This window comes from Uloborus diversus, unplaced genomic scaffold (assembly GCF_026930045.1).
Source record: "Uloborus diversus isolate 005 unplaced genomic scaffold, Udiv.v.3.1 scaffold_656, whole genome shotgun sequence".
In the NCBI taxonomy this organism is placed as follows: Eukaryota; Metazoa; Arthropoda; class Arachnida; order Araneae; family Uloboridae; genus Uloborus; species Uloborus diversus.
Window position 1 is genome coordinate 1 of NW_026558853.1, and position 24,458 is coordinate 24,458.

At 34.5% G+C, this 24,458-nt stretch overlaps 1 protein-coding gene across 1 annotated transcript; it reads right to left on the bottom strand.

Moving 5' to 3' along the window:
* Window positions 1-3,576: 3,576 nt before the first annotated feature.
* LOC129233723 (protein unc-93 homolog A-like) lies at window positions 3,577-23,691 on the bottom strand. The gene is made up of 2 exons (XM_054867701.1): window positions 22,535-23,691; window positions 3,577-3,946 (listed from the first exon to the last, which is right to left on the bottom strand). Exons 1-2 carry the CDS (start codon window positions 23,675-23,677, stop codon window positions 3,665-3,667), a joined length of 1,425 nt encoding a protein of 474 aa, XP_054723676.1. The 5' UTR covers window positions 23,678-23,691; the 3' UTR covers window positions 3,577-3,664.
* Window positions 23,692-24,458: the final 767 nt, after the last annotated feature.

Below are 24,458 nucleotides of genomic sequence, written 5' to 3' on the forward strand. Positions count from 1 at the left end.
CAAATTAACAATGCATGGGCGCCCTTATGCAAACTTTTAAAAGGGGGGGGGGGGGGCTCAGATATTTTTACAATGGTTTAGCAGGATATTTTTCCCATGGAAACCAATTTCAATACAGATTAGAGTTATTAAAATTTGACATGTGTAATAACTTATTCATTAATGGCTGGAAAAGAAATGTTTTTACATTTTTACAAAGAAAAAAAGTACTAAAAGCAAGGAAATTCTAATTTCTAAGGGTGGTGTGGCGGGGGGGGGGGGGGGGGGGGGGGTTGATCCACCTCTTGCCCCCCCCCCCCAATATGGGCGTCCTTGTAACAACAATGTGATGATAGTTCTTTTCAAAAAATGCAAATCGTTTGCAGTCCGTAGCAAAAATTTCCATCGGTCGTATTTTCTTTTAGGAACTATGTAATGTTTTCTGTTTATTTTGTACAACTCTTAGGCAACCTCATTTCAGACACTAACCATCGTTAACGATCAATATCCCATCACTGATTCGATTATACTTTAATTGCAATCTTTTTGATATTTTTTTCATACTTTATTAAAAATTTAAAATTTAAAAAAAATCCTAATTTTTATTATTCTTAAATTATCTCCAGACGCTTTGATTTGTAATAGTAACTTGGAAGACGTAGTGACTGCGACAGCTTTAGCAATCATTCGTTAGAATTAGCATATACGAAGGATCTTCGACTGGCCAGTACGAAACCCGTGACGCTTTAGCCACTACCTAATGTGACCAATCGAGGGGGCCTAACCAGACCAATCAAACTACCACGAACCTCATATAAGAGTGAAAAGGTTATTATCAAAGCTTAATGCAAACAAGAGATAAATTAAATAATAATATAATCATTCAAAAAAATGCTTAATATGCAAAAGTGTTTGAAGTATGTGGGTCAATCCAAAAGTAAGGTTCTCATTAATTTTACAAATATACAGCACTGTCCATTCTCACTGAAATTTACATCGGTGGAAAGAAAATTCGTTTCTCTATTTTTGTACGTAATCGCCATCTTTTTCTGTGCATTATTGTCGACGGTGCCTTAACTTCTGTATCGAGTGTCACTGAATTCCACCACCAGAATAGGACATGATAGTCAACAAACCACTCCGTTCTTAATTGCAGTCCTGAGCTTGAGTGTTGGATTACCACTTGTTTCCTAGTTTTAAGGAACACTTTGATGGCCAACGTTTCCGTAGTGACAAACATTTGTATGTGACATAAATAGTCAAAAAAAAAGGGGTGAAATGCTTCCTCAACGGGTTGGCGGTGAACTTCTGTGACACTCGATACAGAAGTTAGGGCACCGTCGACAATAATGCACAGAAAAAAATGCCGGTTATGTATAAAAATAGAGAAAAGTTTTTTCTTTCCAACGATGTAAATTTTAATGAGAATAGACAGTGCTGTATATTTGAAAAATTCATGTTAACCTTACTTTTGGATCGACCCTCGTATATTAAGTTGGGAAGTAATTAATATGTAGCAGTGGCACACACACAGGAATTTTTCAAAGGAGAGGTCCAGGATCGAAGGTTCACCATTCTCATATCGTGCTCCAACACGCATCTAAACATATTCTTTCGATTTTATCAATTGTCGGAAATAAAACCATTAAAAAGAGATTATTGAAATCAGTTAACGAAATAAATTTATTAATAGCAAATAATTAAAATACTAGAAGGCATAAGAATGAATATAACTTTTCTCATAATTAAAAATAATAACAGCGAAGCAAAATCACCATAATAGAACAATTTATGTTCACATACAGTTTTGGTTTTGCAGAGGAAGAAAGAGGGAAAATCAATTTAATTTTTTCATTTATTAAATCTCAAATTATTGATACCTTTGCTTGGAACTATTTTACGTACAAGCATAGTATTTTAATCAATCAAGAGAAAAAAACCTCAAGGGTGATGGGAGGGTCCGGACCCTCTGGATCCTCCCCTTGTGTGCGCCATCGATATCTTGACTAATATTAAAGCTGTAATTCTCTCTGTCTGGATCTCTCTCTGTCAGGATCTCTGTGACGCGCATAGCACCTAGACCGTTCGGCCGATTTTCATGAAATTTGACACAAAATTAGTTTGTAGCATGGGGGTGTTTACCTCGAAGCGATCTTTCGAAAACTCGATTTTGTTCTTTTTATATCCCAATTTAAAGAACATTTTACCGAGCAAATTATCACAACGTGGACGAGTAAATTACCAAATATCATAACGTGGAACGGTAAGATGGGCGAGAAAATCATCATCCATTATTTGTAAATATACAAGCGAACCAAATGACGTTTTAATTTTCTACTACGGGAAAAGCCGTGCGGGGTACCACTAGTGTAGCATAATTCTGATGTTTTTCAAAGGTTACAAAGTTGATCCGGATCATCCGAAGGTCCAGATAAAAAAGGGCCTGCTTTGAAACTAGTGATGTGCCAGATCGTCAAAAAAGTAGATCCGCGGATCCGGATCATTAGTGTCAAGATCCACAGATACAGATACGGATCTCAATATTTTTTTGCCCAATTCAACTCTCCAAGTGTTTAATTTGTTGCGGAAGGTATTCCCGTCAGAATAATAACACTGTTTCTTCAAAACATGTCATCTACGGCGAAAATATAATCAAGACTATGATTTACTCTTAAAGAAATCTCCGATAAAATTGAGAGAGTTGTAAGGAACGGGTCAACGCTGCATTAATGCTTAGATAGAATGTGAAAAATTATTTCTAGCTTGCTCGGTAGATGTAGGATACAGGAGCAAGAGTGTAAAGCTGCTACTGGACAGCCTACAAATAATTTTTCGCATTTTATTTCAGCATAAATGCAGCGCTGACCCATTCTACTCAACTTATTCCGACCGACAGAACAACAGAGCCGGGAACACCTTTACAAACAGTAAATAGAAAATTTAGTGTCTTTTTTTTTTGAGGAACGCCACTAAAAAAATAAAAAAAAACGTTTCAGAGGGCTGACCCCATATTAAGATGGATTTCGCGGGTCAGAACACATTGTTAACAAATATGAACTGACAGCGAATAGAAATTTTAAAACATTGAGCTTTTTCGTCTTGTTTTCCGACTATGAAATCGCTACCGATCACGCGTATTAAGGCTTGCATTTAAAATTTCCTTAACAAGATTATAGCTCTTACTGTATATAACTTCGAAGTTCCAAACAAATATCAAACGCAGAAAATTTCGTTCTTTCAATTTAGGGCCAGAAAAACGTTAAGTCGGTTTTTTATTAATATCTCCGGTAGTTAAAGTTCTGCAAAAAGAGGCCAAGTTAAGAATACTTTCGATCGAGTCATCTTTTGAACGAAAAAAGAACTATCAGAATCAGTTCATCTGTTTAGGAGCTACGATGCCACAAATAGACACACAGATACACTTTAAAACTTATTACCCGTTTCGTTTTGCAATGGGGGGTACAAATTGGCTTCTGAAATGATACCTTATAATTTAAATAGGGTATAAAACCTAATTTAAAACTGAATTTAAGAGTCTTTTGTTCAAATATTTAATAATTTTTAGAATATAGAAGATCCGTTTAAGATCCGTCAAAAAAGTAGCGGATACGGATACAGATCTTTATTTTCCCTCGGATATTCGCGGGATACGGATACGGATATCCGGAACATCACTATTTGAAACTCATCGGTCCTTACTTGTGGTGAGAGTCTCGAAGACGGCGTTGCAGAGTCCCCATCCGGCGGCAATGACGTAGAAGACGGCGACGTCGTCCCTGACGGGCGTCCAGAGCCACAGTACCATGAGTAGCCCCGCGTGGCACAGGGCAGCGGCTAGGAGCAGGGTCAAGCGCCGGATGTGCTTCATGAAGTGGTGAGCCGCCACGGCGCCCAGTGTGGTGGTAGCGCCCGCGCACAGGAGCGTGTAGCCCACCGCTTCCAGGCCCAGCGCGCAGCTCACGTACGACTGAAATAATTGAACGAATTGATAAGATAAGGTAAGATTTATTAACAAAAACACACACACATACATAACAAACAATAAGCAAAATAAAATAAAGTTACACATGCAACGTAAATTACAAAAGACAATCACAAACATTAAGAAACTAGAAAGTCGCCCGTCATGATATGACGGGTGAAAATTTGCTTCTACATTTGAACACAGCCATTGCCTGTCTGGTAATATTTTGGTAGTTTAAGGTTTAATCCTAACTCCAGTGGATGAACCCTGAACTCCAGTAGGTAGCGTTCATTGTTGACCATTTTTTCGTTTCACCATTCCCCTAAAATGAGTCTTTACCAGTAAAACAGTTAAGTAGACGGATTGAGTACAGTCTTGTCACAATAAAGCCTTTCCCTGCATGTTAAACATTACCAAAGCATACTATCAAATTATTATGCCGTGGCGCGAGTTTCATTGTTGAAACACAAGGGTTACTCAATCATCGGCTTTTATTTATATGATTATAATTCTAGATTATAGTTCAACATGAGTTAATAGTAAGAAGTCAACACTAAAGAGTGCCAAAGACACTGTCCGCAGTGTTATTAAATCAGTATAATTTTGGCGTACAAACGCATAAATATGTATTAAACTATGTATTATTTACATTAAAAACAATAGATTACAGTATACACAAGTAGTAAATATTTCACATAAAACAATAATTTGTCTGTTTAACTCCAAAAAAATAAACATATTAACTCGCATTGAACATTTTATATTATAAAATCACAATATAAAATCCCTCTGGTTTGCAAATCAGTATATTTTATCAGCTAAAAGTTAATTAGTGAGTATTCTTTCATAGATGTTGCATTAACTAGATACAAAATGAGAAACCGTTGTCTCGTTGAATCAGATCTCTTTATAAGCCAGATCGACTGTATTTTTTTCACAGCAAAATCCGATTACGATTTAGATTTGTCTATGTTAGCAAATACATTTTAGTAGTTTGGTTATAGTAAAACTCTCATAGCACAATTCCCCTGTTGTTGGACGAGCTCATTTAAGCTTGAATCATTAGAGCCAAACTATACAGTCTCTAATGGCTAGGACTCTGATTGAAGATTCATATCTACTACTTCTAAACCTGTTCTTCTTCCACTACTAAAGCTGCCTTCTTTTTCTGTACGTCACAGCTAATATATTTGAATTAAAGCTCATACAGTGAAACCTGTGTAAGTTGACCACTTGCAGTGCAATACGTTGGTGGTCAACTTAGACAGGTGGTCAACTTATAAAGGGTGGTGATGATTTTTTAAACATTTTTTTATCGTTTCTTGCACCGTATATTCATTTTTTTGACTAATACTTAGTCTTTTTGTTCAAGCCACATTTATTGTTTAATATTACTTTGAAGCAATAATTCAAAATGTCATTCAAATATTTTTGTTACTTTTTCCTCGCTTTTTGCTATATTAGACACTGTAGTTTTAGAAATTTATGTGTCAGCAAATTTTCTCTGGCTTTCTCTCTTTTAATTTAATTTTAATATTTCATGCTTTTTATCGATCTCAATTTCAACTAATTTTCTTTTTGAAGCGATCTTATGAAAAACTTATAACACAAAGAGCAACAAACTGAACTCTTCTAGTTCATGAAAATGAAAATGTCGTATCACTGAACCCGTAGTATCGGAAATAAGCAACTCTTTAGCACAATAATTTTTACTCTTTTGCTACAAAATATTTCAACTGGAAGAAAAGACTTTGGACTTTTCTGCTGACATCTGTTATCATTGAACAGAGAGTACAAAAGGTTATCCCAAATAGAATAACAAAAGAAAAATAAGTTAGAGAGCAGCATAAAGCTTTATGCTGCTGTTTTATTTAGTTGGTAAAATGCTTGTCTGACATCTTTGCAGTAAAATTATTTTCAGAAAACTATTTAAAAAAAAAAATAAAAATAAAATAAAATAACTTGCTTAGTTAAGTTAAAAAAGATAAACCAAGTGGTCATCTTACAAAGGGATTTTTACAATACTCCAAACCAAATTTGGTGTATATTAGTAGTCAAGATAGAGAGGTGGTCAAGTTACATAGGTTTTCCTTCATTATATAAGATAGATCTAATTCCGTTCCTGACTAAAGCGGTCAACATAGGCAGGTGGTCAATTTACAAGGGTGGTCAACTTCACAGTTTTTACTGTTTTATTGTAATATAAAATGGCAATGAACAAAATTATGTTGCATACGAAATCAGAATCATAAGTGTGATTCCATAAAAAAAAACATTTGTTCATTACCTTCTAAACTATTATTATTTAACGAAATACGTAAGCAGTCACGTGCGGGAAAAAATGGCCACTTTTTCATGGAATTGCCCTACACAGGTAACCAGATAATTATTATAATATCTTCACTGTTGTTTATTGCTTCCCCCATATGTTCAACAGAGACTTCATGGGGTTAAAATATAAAAATATGTTTAGAAATAAATGAATAAAAAAAGATGCGTGTGAGCATCAGAAATCAAAAGGCCTGCTCATTGCAGGCATAAAGTCAAGTATGTTTGCAAGAAGTAAAAGCGTTTCCTTTTTGAAAAAGCAGTTAAACGATTAACGTTATAAAAGCCCACATTTACAGAAATATTGAATAGGGGTAGTCCATAAATAACGTCTCATTTTGTATCTAAAAGAAGCAGTGGAAAACTTTGTACGATGAAATGAGCAAAACTATGACTACGTGTATATGCACAAGTACAGTGCTGGCCAAATTATAGACTAAGACTGTTTTAAAAGCAACTTCTTTATTGATTACATAACTAGAGACACTTTAAAGAACAGTGAAATAATTAGCTAATATTTTGTATGCATTCCCCTGTTCCTGATGAGCATTTTAAGTCTTTTTTGCATACTTTTCACAAGGTTTACACCATTTCTTAACTTTATAAAAAAGGAGATAAAAAATTGTTTATACTCCCTATTATATATACTCACAACACATACTCACTAATTACCTAAAACTAACTTTAATATAACAGAACACACTAATAAAAAGAATTAGTGAACTGTTTAAACTGATTGAGATTATGTTCCTGGTAGGTGAGAATAAACAAAGCAGACAGTGCTGGCACCAGCAAACATTAAATTATACAAAAATAACGTAATAAAAATTAATAGTATTTTCGTACAAATTATGTACAAAAAAAACAAACTCTTTAGTCTAAAAAGAGTTTTAAAAGTCTGCAAACAGCTGTTTCGGAGTCGTAAAATCAAACCCATTCTTCAGTGCCTAAAAAGAGCGATAGAACAACCAAGTCCGACAACAGACAAATGAAACTCAAATACACGTTGTCATATTTTTACTCGTCTCACTTTGTTTTTATCATATTTGATCCCCTCCCGACCTTTGTCACCTGTGTGACAAAGTTCCTGTGATCCCCTCTCCTCCCCTGGTTACATGTTAGGGGCTGTACACAAATAATGTCATGCGTTGAGGGAGAGGAGGTTATGAAAGGTTGAGGGGGTAAGGTGAAGTGTGACGTTTAGCGACAAAAGTGATTAGAGAGATCAAAAATGTTGAAAAAAAGTGTGACATCATTTATGGACAACCCCCTTACACTGTGCTACATAAGCATATAAAAATTATGTCACACCTTCACACTACTTGTTACTCTTCCACATTTTGTCACAAATTTTCATAATCTCACACACCCTCCCCACGATTTTTTAAAGCGTGACGTCCTTTGCGAACGATCCCATACAAGAGTTTCGAAGTTATAAGTAAAGCCTTTATCTATGCAGGCAGATATGAGCTTTATAATAACGTCTTCTGGCATTGTAAAAATTATTCACGCCAAAAACGCGTACCGCAAACGAGGTCTACTTTGGCCCTAAGGTCCTTCCTTGGCCGAAATTGATAAAGAACGTTGAATCTTTTTTTCTCAACCTTCAGGATAAAATTTTAACAGATTCCATTGCAAAGAGAAGTCCGAAACACTCATTAATGCATGCCAAGCAGTTCGATAGCTCTGCTCAAGAAGCAACCCTAGTGTTTCTGCGTTCCTTGTGCTAACACGTGTCTTTATAACCCCTCAAAATGTTACATATAGAAGCAATTCTACATAAGCTAAGAGTTTGTTAAGTACCTATTTATGAACACTATTTAATGCCTCGAGGGTGCCGTAACAGGTTAAGTCACAACAATGCAGGCAAGGTGGGCCCTCGAGGAGTGAAGTGAAGTGAACACTATTTAATACTTTATTTAGTAGTATAGTTGCATTTATCATTTCTGGTTAGGGTTTTTATTTAAAGTTTTCACAATAATAAAATATCTCCCAGCCTAAAAATTACGACATACTTTGGTCCAGCTTAAAAACTTTAAAATATCCGTCAGACATATTTATAAAAGAAAAGAAAGCCTAAAAGTAAAACCTCAAACAGAGCAAACGCAAGAAAAACCTAGAATTCTCAACAACAGATAAAAAGAGCGATTACAGACTCAGCTCATCAGGGCTCAGTTACATGGCTTTTATTTTGGAAGATGAAGAGGAATTGAAAGTTGTAGGAGGTTTTGAAGTTGGACCCAAGTTGCATCTACTTCAAACAAAGTTTATTAAACTTGTTGAAAAGTTTATGAAATTTTGTTGTAGAATTGAATGGGTTCAGTTATGCATTGATAGTTGGTGATGTTAGAGAAGAAGGAGCTAATTTTGAGAGTATAGAACGTACCAGCAAGTTTTGGAAGTTGTTAACAATCTAGGATCCTTTAATTTACGAATGGTGTTCTGTTAATAAAATTATTCAACCTCCAACACTAATGAAAAGATGATTGTTCTCCGTCAGAAATTTCCGAGACAATAACTAGGTATGCACATACATTTTAAATTATTCTTCCATTTTCCTTAAAACAATTATGAGTGATTCAAGCTTCATCTAAAATGCATTTTTCTTTTAAATAAAGAGGTTTTCGTATGAACACAGCCTTTCTTTGACTCTAGATAGTTCTACAGTGATTTTAAATAGCGAAAACGGCTTGAGCCAAAGTAACCCAAACGCAAGGGTAACATTGTGCCATATAAAGCAAATTTAAAATAGCAATAATACTTAAAACCAAAACAATCACTATTTTAAAAATAAACTAAGAGAACATTAGATGTGCAAATTAAGCTTCCCCAGCTTGGAAAAAGTTTCAAAATTATTGAGAAAATAATGAGAAAAGTTCTTAAGTGTGGCCAAAGTGTTTATGGTATATGTAACATTTTTGAAAATTTGTGCTTCAGACATGTTTTTTTTTTAAATCAATTATTTTGCTTGCATTTGTTGATTTTTTTATATACATTAATATCAACTAATTTCAATTCAAATAGATTTTTTTCAAAAGTTTTATTAGTATTTCATGGAAAATTACCAGACAAATTAAATTTCAAAAACAATTTTTTATAAACATTACTGAAGTATTTATATTAGTGTAAATTAATTAGCTGTTATGACCACAACCAAGCGGGGGAAAAAAAGTAAGAAAACGACTCAACTGCTCTTTGTAACGAAAAAAGGTTCCTTTAATGGTTGTGTAATGCGATGAAATATTATTACCAAAAGCTTATATTCTTAAAAAAACAATAAATTCCTTAGAGATATGCATTAAAATATACGCAATATATTTAGTGTTATAATTTATGCTTTAAGACGAACAGTCTCTTGGGTACAAAATAAATTGCTAGATATTTAAAGACCCCTTTGACCAAATAGTTCTCTTAACGGGCAATGTAACAGCTGAGGAGAAAAGCGAATGATGTCAAAACAAAAGAAAAACTGTTCTGACGATAGGAAACGGTCATTTTCATTAACAGAGGCTAAGCCGATTTTAATGTAGCTTGGGAAACTCTCGTAAGTGATTTTGGGGAATTTACGACTTTATTTAGGAGTCTAGTAGGGCAATAAAGAAGGCCATGCAGTGCATTTGCATTTCCCATATCTTTCAAAATAATGGCTCAAAAAGGCATGTTTGAGTTAAAAATAAAATAAAATTACTTAAGTAGTCCCCTCTTAGATTTTTATTTATTTTAAACTGGATATTTTCAGACATCTAAACCAGGAAAAAACTTTGACTTTGTGCCTCATAAATTAAACCTAGTTTAGTCTCTTATGCGAATAAAGTTATTTAGCTCCTGTTAATTTTCTTATGTTCGATATGAAGGAATTTTGGAAACTGATTTTAACGTGATAACTGAGCATTATTTAAGGTTCTTATTGTTTAACTCTGAGCTGACTTGATTTGCAATTTGGTTCTCTATTTGACTCGTTTTCACGATACATAATAGAGTTATTATGAACATTTCACAAATCGTAGCTCTAATTTACACATTTTAAATGTAGAATTCAATCAAATCCGATACTAGGTTTTGTATTTTTTCACTCTTTTTTTTTTTTTCTTCAGACTTTTCTCATTTTAACTCTATATCTTATTTTGTCCATTTCTGAAATTGGTAGTAGGCATCTAGGACTAACGGTTGCAAAAATCGAGGTCTTGAAGGTTGCTGAATAAAAGAAGCAACAAACGTTCAGGGGAGACAGGGTTAAATTGAACCAAGATCTTTAATTTTGAGTGCATTTGTCCCAGAACCTGTCCTGTGAATAAGCAAGTGATTTTTACTTATTCGTCATACGCGAGCGGGAGATGCTGCCGTTTTTTATTTGAGAGTTGTTTTGAAATTGTTTTTTGTGCAAAAAAGTGGTCTTTTACAGTTTCATTCCAACTTTCGTATATAGGATGCTTAAGTGACTATCATATTAAGCAACATTACCGGGTTCCTTAAATAGATGCCATGATTTTGTCTAATAGAAATGGCTCATATTCGTAGTTATTTTTTCATCGTTAACGTTGATTTAAAGCAATGGCATTGTTTGAGTCAAGTTGATACATCAATCTTGGATCAAGTTAATACTGTGAAACTATCAAATTTTAGGTGCTTTTTCTTTCTCCAGAAATGCTTAAAAATAACAAAAAAAAAAAAAAAAAAAAAACTCAAATAATTGAGATTTCTCTTGAAATGTTTGTAAGATCATATTTCGAAGAAGATAGCCATACCTATGTTTTATTAACTGTAAATGAAATTTACATTCATTATCTAACTCCGATTATAACTCCAAATATTTAAGAAATTCTTTAAAATCAGCTCGTAAAATCTTCATTTTGTTGCTGATTACGTCAGCATAACAGTTTATTCATTGGTGTAACAACTTGATCCACGTTGAATATAGTTGGTACATGAAAAAAAAAAACAAAAAAAAAAAAAAAAACATATGAAATAAATTATGTTAACAAAGGTGTTGAAATCATTTTTTGACAGAAAAATATTAATGGCGTTTTGAGAAGTTTAATTTTGGTACGTAACATTGTTGAATATAATCAGAAAATTCAAAATCTAAAATATGTATCAACAAAACTCGGTCTCCTCGTTGTACACTCAGTAGCCACACGTAAGGGAAGAAGCTAATACAAGAAAAATAACGAATACGATATCGTTAGAAAATGAATATATTACACGTATGATATTGATGAACATCCTTCAGGCAGTATATGAGTAAAATTCGCGTGACACCTCAAATGTAGAGAGGATAAAAATGTCCATGAGGCGTGACAGTGATCATTTTTAGCAGGGGAGGCAAAGCCAACGTTAATGCAGTTATGAAAATTCTCGCAAGCAATGTCAAAAATTTATAGTATCACTTCCACTTCTCTCTCTCTCTCTCTCGTAAAAACGATCGAAGCAATATAAAAAGAGCATTTTTACTACGCTGTTTTTATAGATATTTTTGTCACGTATAATTCCGAGAGAGATTGACCACCGTGTGAGATGGATCAGTCAGAAGTTTCGTTAATGCGCCGTCTCAATAGATGAAACATCTATCTCAAAGATACGGAAAGGTGTTTTGTATGACATGCTGCTGTTTGCTTTCCAAGAAGCAGAATATTTTTTAGTCAAAAATTGTTTCTTTTGGTAAGTCAAATAATTTTTTACGTGGTTACAATTATTCAATCTAAGCTTTTGTATGAAATGTAATCTAACTACTTTTGATACTCTAATGTCTGGGCACGCGTCGGCCTCCTAATATTCTAAAATGGAGACATGAAATCCAAAAACAAAGGTTAGGAGGATTGTACTTTTCACCCAGACAATCGGGAGAGATCGACCACGTCTATAAAGGAGAGATAAACCCAATACAACTTCGAATTTTTAAAATATTGATTTTCAAAGAACTGAATTTAAAATACTAAAGAGTAGTATTTCTCTGTTGTCGGTTTATGCACATCAACCTATATTAGAAAAGGTTCGTAAACGCGCGGAGAATGGACTGTAGCTAATTTGGAAACAAATGTTAAAGTCGTTGAAGTAAAAATTATGGGTGATCGAAGGTCTACTTAAGGAATATTATTTTTTGGAAAATCCCCCCATTTGTATCTTTAATATTGCTTTATAGTTGAATAATATGCCCGGTAGTAGCTCAGACCAGAAGTAGTGGTCATTAAAGGACCTAAAAATGAAGCATCAATTATATATATGCTGTGAAAGGAGAAACTATTTTTCTTTAGTATGTTGTAATGGCGAGGGAACATTTCTTTCCCCTTATTGTAGAGAAGTTAACGAAGAAAAAACGTGGTCCATCCCTCCCGGAAAATACCCTACCTAACAATTGCAATTTAAAATAGAATTTAGAACTTTAATACTGTTACTCACAAGTTATTTGTTCATACTGTCTAAACTAAACAGCTTAATTTAAATTTTAATCTTGCTGTTCAAAACTTAAACCTAGCCAAACGGCTTTTAATATTTTAGTTCTTTGTTTTAATTTTAAACGTATGGGCATTTTAGTTAAAATCGTAGTATAATAATTGCAGCAAATGGCATAAAGTCATAATCTTTAAAACATTTTAATTTTCAGCTAAAAGTTTCGATTAATCATTGCTGCGCCGTAGCGAATAAAGAATCCTGGTGCAAGGTTTTCATCTGGAGTATATAACATCATTTTCAGTCAAATAATAAAAGCCGCTACTGTGAATACACACACACACACAAATTGCTCCTTATTCTTTTAACTATTAAAATATTTTTTGATTTTCAGAAATTGTATTCTCACAAGAACTAATAATATTAAACTGAAAAGTAAAAAAAAAAAAAAGATCCCGACTGCGTCACTTGATATTAAGGCGAGCCTTGCGGGGTAAAACGCAAAAAGGTTTGACCATATTAATTTTTTTTCTAGATAACATAGGGGGACTCAATAAAGGAAAAGGTGGTTTGGAACCAATTTACTTTAGCAATAAGTTAATATAAGTTCGTTCTGGTGATTATGAATTTACTTTATCTACCAGTTTATTAGCATTCTTCAGCTTCAATGAGATGACATCTGCTTCCAGCTTGGATATTCACTAATCTAGACCGATGAATTCTAATAAGAACGAAACTGCAGTCTCTGGATGTGATAACCGGGCTGCTTGGTATATTGTATGTTATTTAATTAACTTTTGCATTATTTTTGGAATACAAAACCAACTATTTCAGATTACGGCGTCATTCCCCAATATCCGTAAACATTATGGTATATATATGTTTAAAGAAATAAATCTAAATTTTATTCAACGAAGTTCGGCGCAGGGAAAGTAAGCGAAATAAAAGCAGATAATCTATTCGACGCGTGCAGGAGACAAATCACCTCGACGCCTGACAACAATCATTTCCTTTAAGTGAGGCGCAGCCGACGTTAATGCTGTTATGAAAATTCTCGCAGGCGATTTGTAGAAAATTTATTGTATCACTTCCGCGTCGAGTGAAAAGAACGGGCGCAATAAACGACGGCATGCAATCCATTTACATCGGATATTACTTTCGAAAATATCGCTTGAAAATGGCTATTTAAATTGAAAATGAAGTTTTATGTACAAAGTTGAAGTACTTTGCGTATTTGTGTTCCGGCTTTATTTTTCAAAACTGTTATTTAAATAGAACTTTTAAATATTGAAATATAATATCCATTTTGTTAGATTAATGTATGTCACCTCATTTACAGTTTAAAATAAACACGAATCTCAAATTATATTTTCTTCTAATAAGTAAGTAAATGTTTTTATTTTCCCGTAGCCTTGAAACTTTTAATGTTTCTAAATTCTTCAATCCGTACTGTTTTAGTAACCAACTAAACATTTTTTGGATTCATTTTTTTTTTTTCTTTAAAATTAATTTACTTCGAAAGAAGAATTGCTTTTTTGAACAGGTGTCAAAATGTGTCACAAAAAATATCTCCGTTTCTTAAGCTTTTCTGATTAATATTTTTTCGAAAAATATTTGATTTAATTCAAAGAATACATCCTTAATTTATTTATAAACTTGATAAGACAGACTTTACTTAAGGGGACCGTGGACCTTCCAAACAGCTCAAATCGGTCAAAAAAATGATTTTTTCATTCCGTGGAAGTAACAATATATGAAGTGTGGCTGAATCGTATGAAGAAAACCTCTTGTTGATCTGATGTTTTATCGCGAAGTTATATGCGTTTAAAAAAAGTAAACAGAGCATATTTTCCATTAAAATGGCTGTAAAACATGTAAACAAAGTCGAAAAACTAAGTGCCAAACATGTATACTAAGTTTCAATAAATTCTTACATTGGTATTAATGTCAACTTTTTAGTCATCGTGAAAATATCTTTCGGGAGGTATTAAAATACGAAGAACATGAAATGTAGGTGAAATTAGACTTCAACGTCATTTATCTCGGACTGGAAAATTCGATGCGACACAGATTGAAAAAAGCTCCATGCGACTTAATTTTTGTTCGATATGCTTCAAATTTCAGAACATGATACTTTGGTAGTAGTTTGATAAAACTGGGTATGCATTAAGGTTTAAGAGAATTTTATGTTGCTTAAAAATATTAAAGTTTTGATTTTTATGTAATATTCGCAACAAAAACTATTGCTTTACGCGAAAAAAAATACTGTGCAGTTAATAATGGACCAATCCCTAAATGGATACCCAAAGTTCTTGGCAATGTTTTGTTCTTTGATAAACTGCAAATTGTTTGAGAAAAGAGCAAAAATTGAGTCGCATGGAGCATTTTAAAATTTTTATCTTAAATTTCAAAATTTTTAATTTTAATTAAATTTTTATATTGTTGCATTTTTTTGGCTTGATATTTTGCATGCTAATAAACTTACTAACTTTTATGCACAGTTTCATATTTCAAAATTAATAAACAAAAGAAAAAGCTTTCAAGGTCCACGGTCCCCTTAAAGTTTTCCTTTACTTACTCAACGCGTTTGTCAAATTTTTGATAAAAGTTTTCCCTTTCAACTGGTTTTTTACATTACTGTACGAAACACGAAATGTACCTAAAAGTAATTTCTAAAAGTGAGAAGAGATTTCATCTACGGTATGTATCAGGCCTACACTCCAGTTGCGAAATAAGTCCTACAACTGACATTATTGAAGTTTATAACACACTGTAAAAAAAATCCGAAGCTTTACTGGTTATTTCCGTGGAACGTTTCGGGATTTCAGAGGTTTTCACCTATAGTCTAAGATCCGGCTGCAAAATTCTACACTCATCGAGTATAAAGACAAAATCAAATTTTTATATTACATTATGAAAGGGGCAATGTGTTTTGGCTAGGTTGCCTAGCAAGAAGTGCCCGCAAGTATTTTTTTTTCAAATTAATATTGTTTGACATTTTGGGGTAAAAATGACGCATTTGTTATTAAAATAAACTATACTCTACTTCAAAGAACTATACCTAAAGAACTTAAAAAGTTATGGTTGCCGTTGCGCAACTGGCCGCAACCTATTTGCAGCCACATCATTCGGCAAAATTTGGAATTCCATTAGGCGAATTATCATCATTCAGGGAAATTTGGAATTCCATTCGGCCCATTGAGAGTTTCCACTCTGATAAAATTTGAAGTTCGAGACGTACCTGAAAAGGCCCAACATTTGGCCAGTTAGGAGACTGGTTTTTAGCACCCCCCCCCCCCCGCCCTTTTTTTTATTCCAATTTTCGAAGCAATGAAATTCTAAAATGAGTTCGTTATTAACCCAACCAAACACCAATTACTTTCCCTTTTCAATGAACTCCCAAAGATGTATACACTTTCAAACTCAGGAACAAATTACTACAAATGAACTCTTTCATAAATTCAAAAATTGAAACAACTGTCAATTTATTTTTATTTTTTAAATTTTAATATTTTGTATTTTCAAAGTTGGGGGGAGCTGCCCAACCTTGCCCCCCTCTAGATACGCCCATGCGTAGAACTGGCTATTGCCATCTCTGTCGAACGAATATTGTAAAGCGCTAACTCTTTCATTCTAAGCAATCTTTAACAGCTGGCAACCCCCACTTGCGGCCATTTTTGCATAGGCAACCTTAGTTTATCACGTTTTAAAAAAAAATTAGCTTTATTTTGATATACTTTATGAGTGCATAAATGTGCACCAGTAGTACCCGTTTAAATGTGGCTGCGAATAGGTTGCGGAGTGTTGCGCAACGGCAACCATAACTTTTCAAGTTCTTTAGGTATATTTCTTTGAAGTAGAGCATAGTTTATTTCAATAACAAATGCGTCATTTTTACCCCAAAATGTCAAACAATATTAATTTGATAAAAAATACTTGCGGGCACTTTTTGCTAGGCAACCTAGCCAAAACACATTGCCTCTTTCATAATGTAACATAAAAATTTGATTTTGACTTCATACTCGATGAGTGCAGAATTTTGCTGCCGGATCTCGTACTACTATTTCCCCGCAAAATCAAGTATCTTCGCAAAAAAGTTCCCTGAATTGCTAAAAGATGCACGAATAAACACTTTTCACTGGTGTGAAAAATGTTTTTTGCTACCAGTGTGTATCGGCATTAGTTTAACTACGGCCCGTCTGGATAGACTGAACTCTCAATGGGAGCAAATAAGTCACTGGATAGCTGCAGCTTTGCGAGGCAGGAATTGCAGGCAAAGAAGATGTTTGGTTCTTGCTTCCAATTATTCGCGTAGCTTTGAGCATGGTTGCTTCTGGAGCTTTCTTGGTAAACCAGGAAAGTTTTAATCAAATACATTAAACCTATTCAAATTTTCTAGAAGGTTCACTACTGACTTTAACAGGGGAGACTTACCAGTATTTCAGGACTTTTATCGGAAAACGTTCCTAATTTTTGTAAGATATGTTACTGGTTGAAATTGGGCATATCAGCTGCCTATTTTTTTCCAGGAACGCTTCTGAATCGTTTTTGCAGTGCACTCATTAGGCGTGCTCATCCCTCCTAGAGCGATATCACACCCCAATACAAAAGAACGTACCGAAAACCGGAAAATATCCTAATCACCAAAAAACACATCATTGGCTTAATTTGCACAGGACCTCACGAGAGCTCAGCTCCTGCAGACGCGAGTTTTTTTTTTTTTACATTTTAGACAGGATTCAGACTATTTACGTATCCTCATATAAATAATAGCCGATGATCGAGTAAACCTCGTGTTTCAACAATGAATCTCGTGCCACGGTATGATAATTTGATAACATGTTTTGGTAATATTTAACATGCAGAGAAAATCTTTGTTGTGACAAGGCTGAACTCGATCCGGAAACTTAACTGTTTTACTGGTAAGACTGCCTTTTCCGGGGAATGAAGAAACGAAAAAATGGTCAACAATATGAACGCTACCAACAGGAGTTTAGGGTTAATCCACTGGTGTTAGGGTTAAAATTTCAACTATCAAAATATCACCAAACGGGCAAATGCTTCGTTCAAATGTAGAAGAGTAGAAGCAATTTTCATCCGTCGTACTTAGACGGGAGACTTTCTAGTTAAAAATAAGTTCCAGGGATTATAGGGTTCCTACACTTTCATCGTGAAAATTAAGCTCTAAAAACATCTGACGCTTAGAAACCAGTTTTCTACCGCGCGGTTTTCACAAACATACTAGTGATGTCACGCGTACTCTTTTGGAACTAAAATGACGGTTGAGCTAGCTCCCTAATATAGCGACCTTAGCTGGTTGTGTATGAGTGCCATTGTTGGTATGGATTCAGTTGTATTTAATTCTGTCATTGCACTACAGATGATTCAGGACATCGAGGAGTCAGATAATACAGGATGAGCACAAATGATGCGGGACATCGAAGAGTCAGGTAGTTCACAGAGTGAGCACAAACGATGCAGGACATCAAGGAGTCAGATAATACAGTGTGAGCACAAAATGATGTAGGATATCGAGGAGGCAGATAATACAGGGTGAGCACAAATGATGCAGGGCATCGAGGAGTCAGACTATACACAATGTGAGCACAAATGATGGGACATCGAGGAGGCAGATAATACATGGTGAGCACAAGTGATGGACCCAATTTCAAAAATTATGTTTTACAAATATCCGATGTGTGAGTCTATTGTTACACGACAAACGTCAAGTTTGTAATCTAGCTCGTTCCACACGCCATGTTTTCTTTTTCTAAGGTTAAGGACCATTCATTAATTACGTAAGGATGATTTTGGCCATTTTTGACCCCCTCTCCCTCCTATTCTTAAGTAAGATTCTATTTCGTTTTTCAAAATAATAAAATAACGAATCTTACATCACAGGAATCGTTATTAAATTCACTATTATTGAAAACACTTATCACTTTTTGTGAAAAGAAATATTTACTAAAAAGTAAGAATCTAGACTAATTGTTTTACGACATTTTTTTTCAATATGATGCAATACTAATTAAAAATAAAACATGCAATACATAGTTCGATTCTTTGATTTCATTTTACGCTATTCATTATTCGTAAAACAAATCCTAACACTTTTTTTTTTTTTAAACTTCCAGACGCAAATGAAATAGGATAGCTGCCAAATCATTTGACTGCGCGATTTCTAATACAAAACATAGACTTAGAAAATGTTACGTAAGAATAGGTTTGACCCCTCCCCCACCCCAAAAGCAGGGAAAGTAGAGATTTCTCGAACCCACCCTCCCCCTCCGGACCCTTACGTAACTAATGAATGGCCCCTTACGTCAAAGATTGTTTATCAACTCCGGATGCAGAAAACTTTACGAAACTCCAAGAACACATTTGAGCAGCATTACAAACCATTGACGGTGTGATACTCTAAAATGAGTGGAACGAACTAGTTTACAAATTGGCTGTTGTTGTGTAACAAGAGGCTCCAACATTGAGCATTTGAAATTGAATATTTTGCACAATGTGCTCACACATTGCTTTTTTGCATAATTGAACTTCATTGGAAAAACAACTTGGTATATTTATCTTCGAACTCTTATCACTATTGTATGCGCAGTACTATGTCTATCACTTATTGTATGCGCAGTACTTAGGCACATCATCTGGGCACACCCTGTAGAATGAATCTCTTTAACCGTAAAGGGAAACTAAGGAAAAATATCCTTACTGTACTATCACTGGCTCCAGAATTAAAAAAAAAAAACATACCAACTAACAGAGCTAGATAATGTAGACGCACGCGCACATGCCGTGCGCAGATACATCCGCTGACATGCGGATACATTCGCCGCGGAGTTGCACGTCGTCCGATAATCGTAAAAGTTCTTAAATCTAAATTATATAAAGGTGACGGTGTTTGTTTGTTTCTTTCTTTCTTTGTACGCGATGGCTAGAGGACCCCACAGCACCTACAGCACTGAAACATGGCACAAAAATTCGAACGTACCCCGGGCCCGTGTACTTGGAAACCGAAATTCTAAATTTCGAATTAGTTTTTTTCTAATTGACTAATTAAGCTAAATTTTGCCTAATTAGGGGGTAAAAAATCCCCCCTAACATTATATATCGTTGGAAAGGGTTTTCCTTTCCAAACAAGATGATGTTTGTTCCGTCTCTCAATTATTTAGAACAGGAGATATAAACCACCAATGTGTGATGTGGAGTGGAGTGTAATTCCCAAAAATATGTGAACTCATAAATGCAAATATATCTGCTAAAAGAAGCTTAGTTTTAAAATTTAGAAATTTAGCTTAGGTCTTTGCATCCATAGGCTCACATAATTCGCATGAAAATGAGATCCTTCTAACCTCAAAGCATACACCTGCAAGTATTTATTTCTTATGATTAAAAGTTTTTTTTTACATGATAGACAATGTTTAGCTTGCAGATACTTTTGAGTTGCGTGCGCAGATGCTTTATATTTTTATCTGACTCTGCCAACTAAGAACAAGATTTTACAAGACACAAGAACCAGTGGAGTTTTCACCAGAGTTGCGACAAAATTAAAAACATGCGATTACAATGGTAAATAAAATCCAAGCATGGAATCTACATACATATAGTAGAGACTTGATTTTTCAAGCCTTTAATTTACTATAAAATATTCACTAGTCACCAAAAATATTTTATTACAATTATATTTCCCCCTTTTTTTACGAACTAAAAATTGTAGAAATATCTGTCTTTTGAACTCGACGCAATTGAGATCGAACAACTAACTGACTTTGAATTAATTTTATATTAATCTCCATGGAGTGGAAATTTCCCATTTTAATGTTTTGCCTAAATGTACCACCACTCCGCGATATCTTTAGTAAAAAATCTAACGCCTCTCCTTCCAAATGATTAATTTATGTTAGTATACTAAAAAGAAAAGTACGATTTTTGTTCGAACTGGATTCAAAGAATTCAATGGTAAAATATTATTCCGAAAGTTTTGTGTTCATGTTAATTTTATCATATTATTTATGCAGTTAAACTTTTCTTATATCAACTTTTTTGTGGCAACAGTTTTTAAACCCATAAAGTTGTTGGTGCTGGAGCAGTAAGAAAGTTTTTCTTAGCACGCGCGTGTAACTTCAAAAAAAAAAAAAAATGTTTTAACCAGTTATAATAAATTTTGTTCTTGTTTTTAACTTTTGTGTGTTTCTCATCCTTGATGTAAGTTCAATTGATAGCTATGCTAAAGTAAGAGTTTAGGACATTGGATAAATGTCCCGTACCTGTGACATGGAGTTTAACATATGTTTAGTTTTACGAATTTGCTTTATTTCTTATTATATAAACTGTAAAATCAACTAAAATGCTATTGAAGAAAATCAGAATATCTTACTACTATTATATATGCGAAAGTTTGTCTGTATGGATGTATGGATGTTTGTTACTCTTTCACGCAAAAACTACTGAACGGATTTTGATGAAACTTTACAATAATATAGCTTATGCATCAGAATAACACATAGGGTAGTTTTCGTCCCATTATGGGGGGCCAAACCCCCTTAGGGGGGCAATAAAACACAATTTTCGTATAAATTCTCTAATAAAGGGATGAAAAAATACTTGCACATATTTACATTATATGTCCATCGAAAGCTCTGATTTTTCTGCTGAATATGGCACCTATTCGAAATTTCTAAGTAGAATAAAAAAGAGTTATGAGCGTTTTAGTTCCATGTTCGAAGGCTTTCCTAAACTCAATACAGTATTTAGTGTATCATCTCAACTCCCTGTCGATAGCGACAATTGTTGTATTGTTGAATATCTTTGCTTTTCGTGACTGTTCAAGGCTTTTTTCAAGTCAAATCTTAAAGTAAGATTTTTGCACAAGATTGCCAAATAATATATGATTTGGCTGATCATTTTCCATTTAAACGGAACTTTAATGTAATTAATTGTTTTTATTATTATTTATGCTGATTGAACACTTACTCATTATCCAATCAACCAGCAGATCGCCAAAATTTTTGCAGAAAGATTTCCGTAGCTGATGCATTTGGCAGTTTTTTTCAACGTCGCTGTTTTTGAAGCCGAGGACCACGTCATAATGTTTCTCAGCTTTCACCATGTAAACAAAATATCGCCAATCAAAGAATCTTTAAAAAAAATTTTTTTACTGTGTTAAATAATCCAGCAACTAAATTAGGCAAATGCATAAACAGCACAAAAACTTCCATTAATTTTCCTTTTTGCACAATTTCAAACAATCGCCAAATTTTACTACTTATTTTGGAAACATTTCGGATGAAACTCTTTAGCGCCATTTTATGGTGACCAAAAGTATCTCAGCACCTGACTATAATATCTTTGTAACGAAAATTAATATCATATCGTTTTACAAAGTAAGGAAAGATGGAGGGAGCATCATCGAAGGTATCCCAAAACGATTCCCGCAAATTCGGTAAATTCGCACCAAGAGCCCACAATGATTGAAATTTCCCAAAATAACTAAAGCAAGTATAAGGGGATTACGAGCAACTTCAATAGCAATACAGAGAAGGTTTTAGACTCCATGTTGAAAAAAAAAAAGTATCAACAGATTAATCTTTTTAAACATGAGAATAATAATTTCATGTTTTGGAAATTTGTATATGCTTAAATATAGTGCTTTCGTTTCTAAATCAATACTATTTTGTTCTTTCTACTTATTGCTATTTTACTTTTATGGGTAAAGAAGAAACTCGATTTTTAATCACGTCAAAAAGATGTGTTTTAAATTCTTTCACTTAAACCAGAAAACAAAAGCAAGTAACGATTTTTTCTCATAATTATTACTGACCCAGGCAACGCCGGGTATTTTTGCTAGTATAATAATAAATGCGAACTTACTCTGGTAAAATCAGCTATCAAGTAACCCTGCTCAAATCCGATGAATACGATCATTGGAATCATGAGTCGCAGTTGAGGATCCACCATCGAAAGCACCACTTTTCTGAAGCTGAGAAGAATAGGAGGTCGTTCCAGAGGATCTTGAGACACGTAAAGATCAAACTTGTCCAATAGTGTCGTTACTGTAGCCAGTCCAAGAAACGCCAAGCCTAAATATACGGATATTAGCATCAGATACAAGTTAGATGGCACGGAGAACATGTACGAGGCAGGATTCCGGAAGATGTGATCATCTGTAAGGTGGTCTAAGGTGCATAAGCTCGGCCTTGCAACCGTGGCGTATAGAGATGGAGACATTCGTAAATCGAGCATCGGGAAGTGCGGGTTGTTGGAATGGAATCGAGGATATTGTGGCCTAGTGGAGAAGACATACACATCGCCACCATATCTTAGCAACAGGGCTGTTGCTAGATGCCCCCAAATGCGACTAGAATTGTAGAAAAAGTAAAACAGTCGAAGATATCGCTGCTGAACTTTATCTCTGATACCATCAGTGAGATAAGCCATCCGGGATACCAGTTGCATCAAGAAGGTAGTTTGGGCACAGAACAATGGACCAAACGTCAGTCCAAGGAGTATGGCACTGGGGAATAAAGTGTACGGCTTGGGATAGAAAAAAGTGGATATGTAAAGGGCGATCAAGACGAAAGACAGCACAACTGTCCAATTCGGTGTGAGTTTTTGCACAAAAATAGGACCGTACAGGCAAGAGAAGGCAGCCAGACTGTACAGAACGGTCAAGGAGTGCAGTCCCAGGACGGTTTCCAGAAACAGTGAACTTTGCAAACTCTGCAAGGCTGCTAGGGCGCTAAAGGTAAAGACAAAGCCCAAGCCTAGAACAATCATGTTCTTGAGTAGTTGCCTTTCTGTCTGCACAGACGTTAGAGTGTCTGATTCTCCAATCGCATTTTCTGTCCCGTACGTTGGAAACCGATTTTGAGATTCCAGAGGTTTGATGCGCGTTTGTGCAGTCGCCCTGTTGAAGTGGAAACCCACCTCAGCCGGCACCGTTTCTGTCCGATATTTAGGGCGAGGGCTCAAGAGGTTTTCATGAGATTTTGCACTCGAATGCGTTGAAGACATGGCTGCTTGAATAAGATCAATTTAACGATACAAACTGTTCATTTGTTGATTAAAAATCAGCCGAAGAAGCACTATCTACAAATTTTCTTCAAATAGTTCGCTAGCATTATTTGCGAATCAATACATGATCGATTGAGTCCTGTCCATCCATCCTTCAATGTCATGTAAATAATTAATCAAAGTAGACATCAGGTCAGTATCTGAAAATATAAATCATAAATAAAAAACTAACCAATGAATAAGTAATGATTAACACATAAAATACACTTTTGTCTATATGAAATATGCAATATTAAGAAAGTTACTGCTAGGTAACCAAAATACACGTAAAATAGTAAGTATTTTAGATCATTCAAATGAGTACAGAAATTCTTAGAATTATAGTGAAGGAAAACGTCTTTTGGTCTATAGCTTCTTGACGCTAATAGTTAAAAGAAAAGTTAATTAAAATTGCGTTGAAATTTGTGTGCTTTCAGTAATGTACTGTAAGCATTAGATTACGGGTCACATTAACTTCTCAAAGACACAGCTTTCCACGCAGAAAATAGTCGAATTAGAAAAAAAGAACGCATTGTCTACCAGCTTGGAAATAGAAATTTGAATCAGAATTGTAGCATTGCACTAGATGCGGTGCTAGATGCTGTTGCGCATGTAGAGAAAGTCGGGAAGAATGAGACAGTTCAGCATTTATGCAGAATTAAAATGCGAAAAAACATTTTGAGTAAGTCCAGTGAAAGTATTATTAGTCTGGAGTTGTGTCATCTACTGGAGAAGTTAGAAA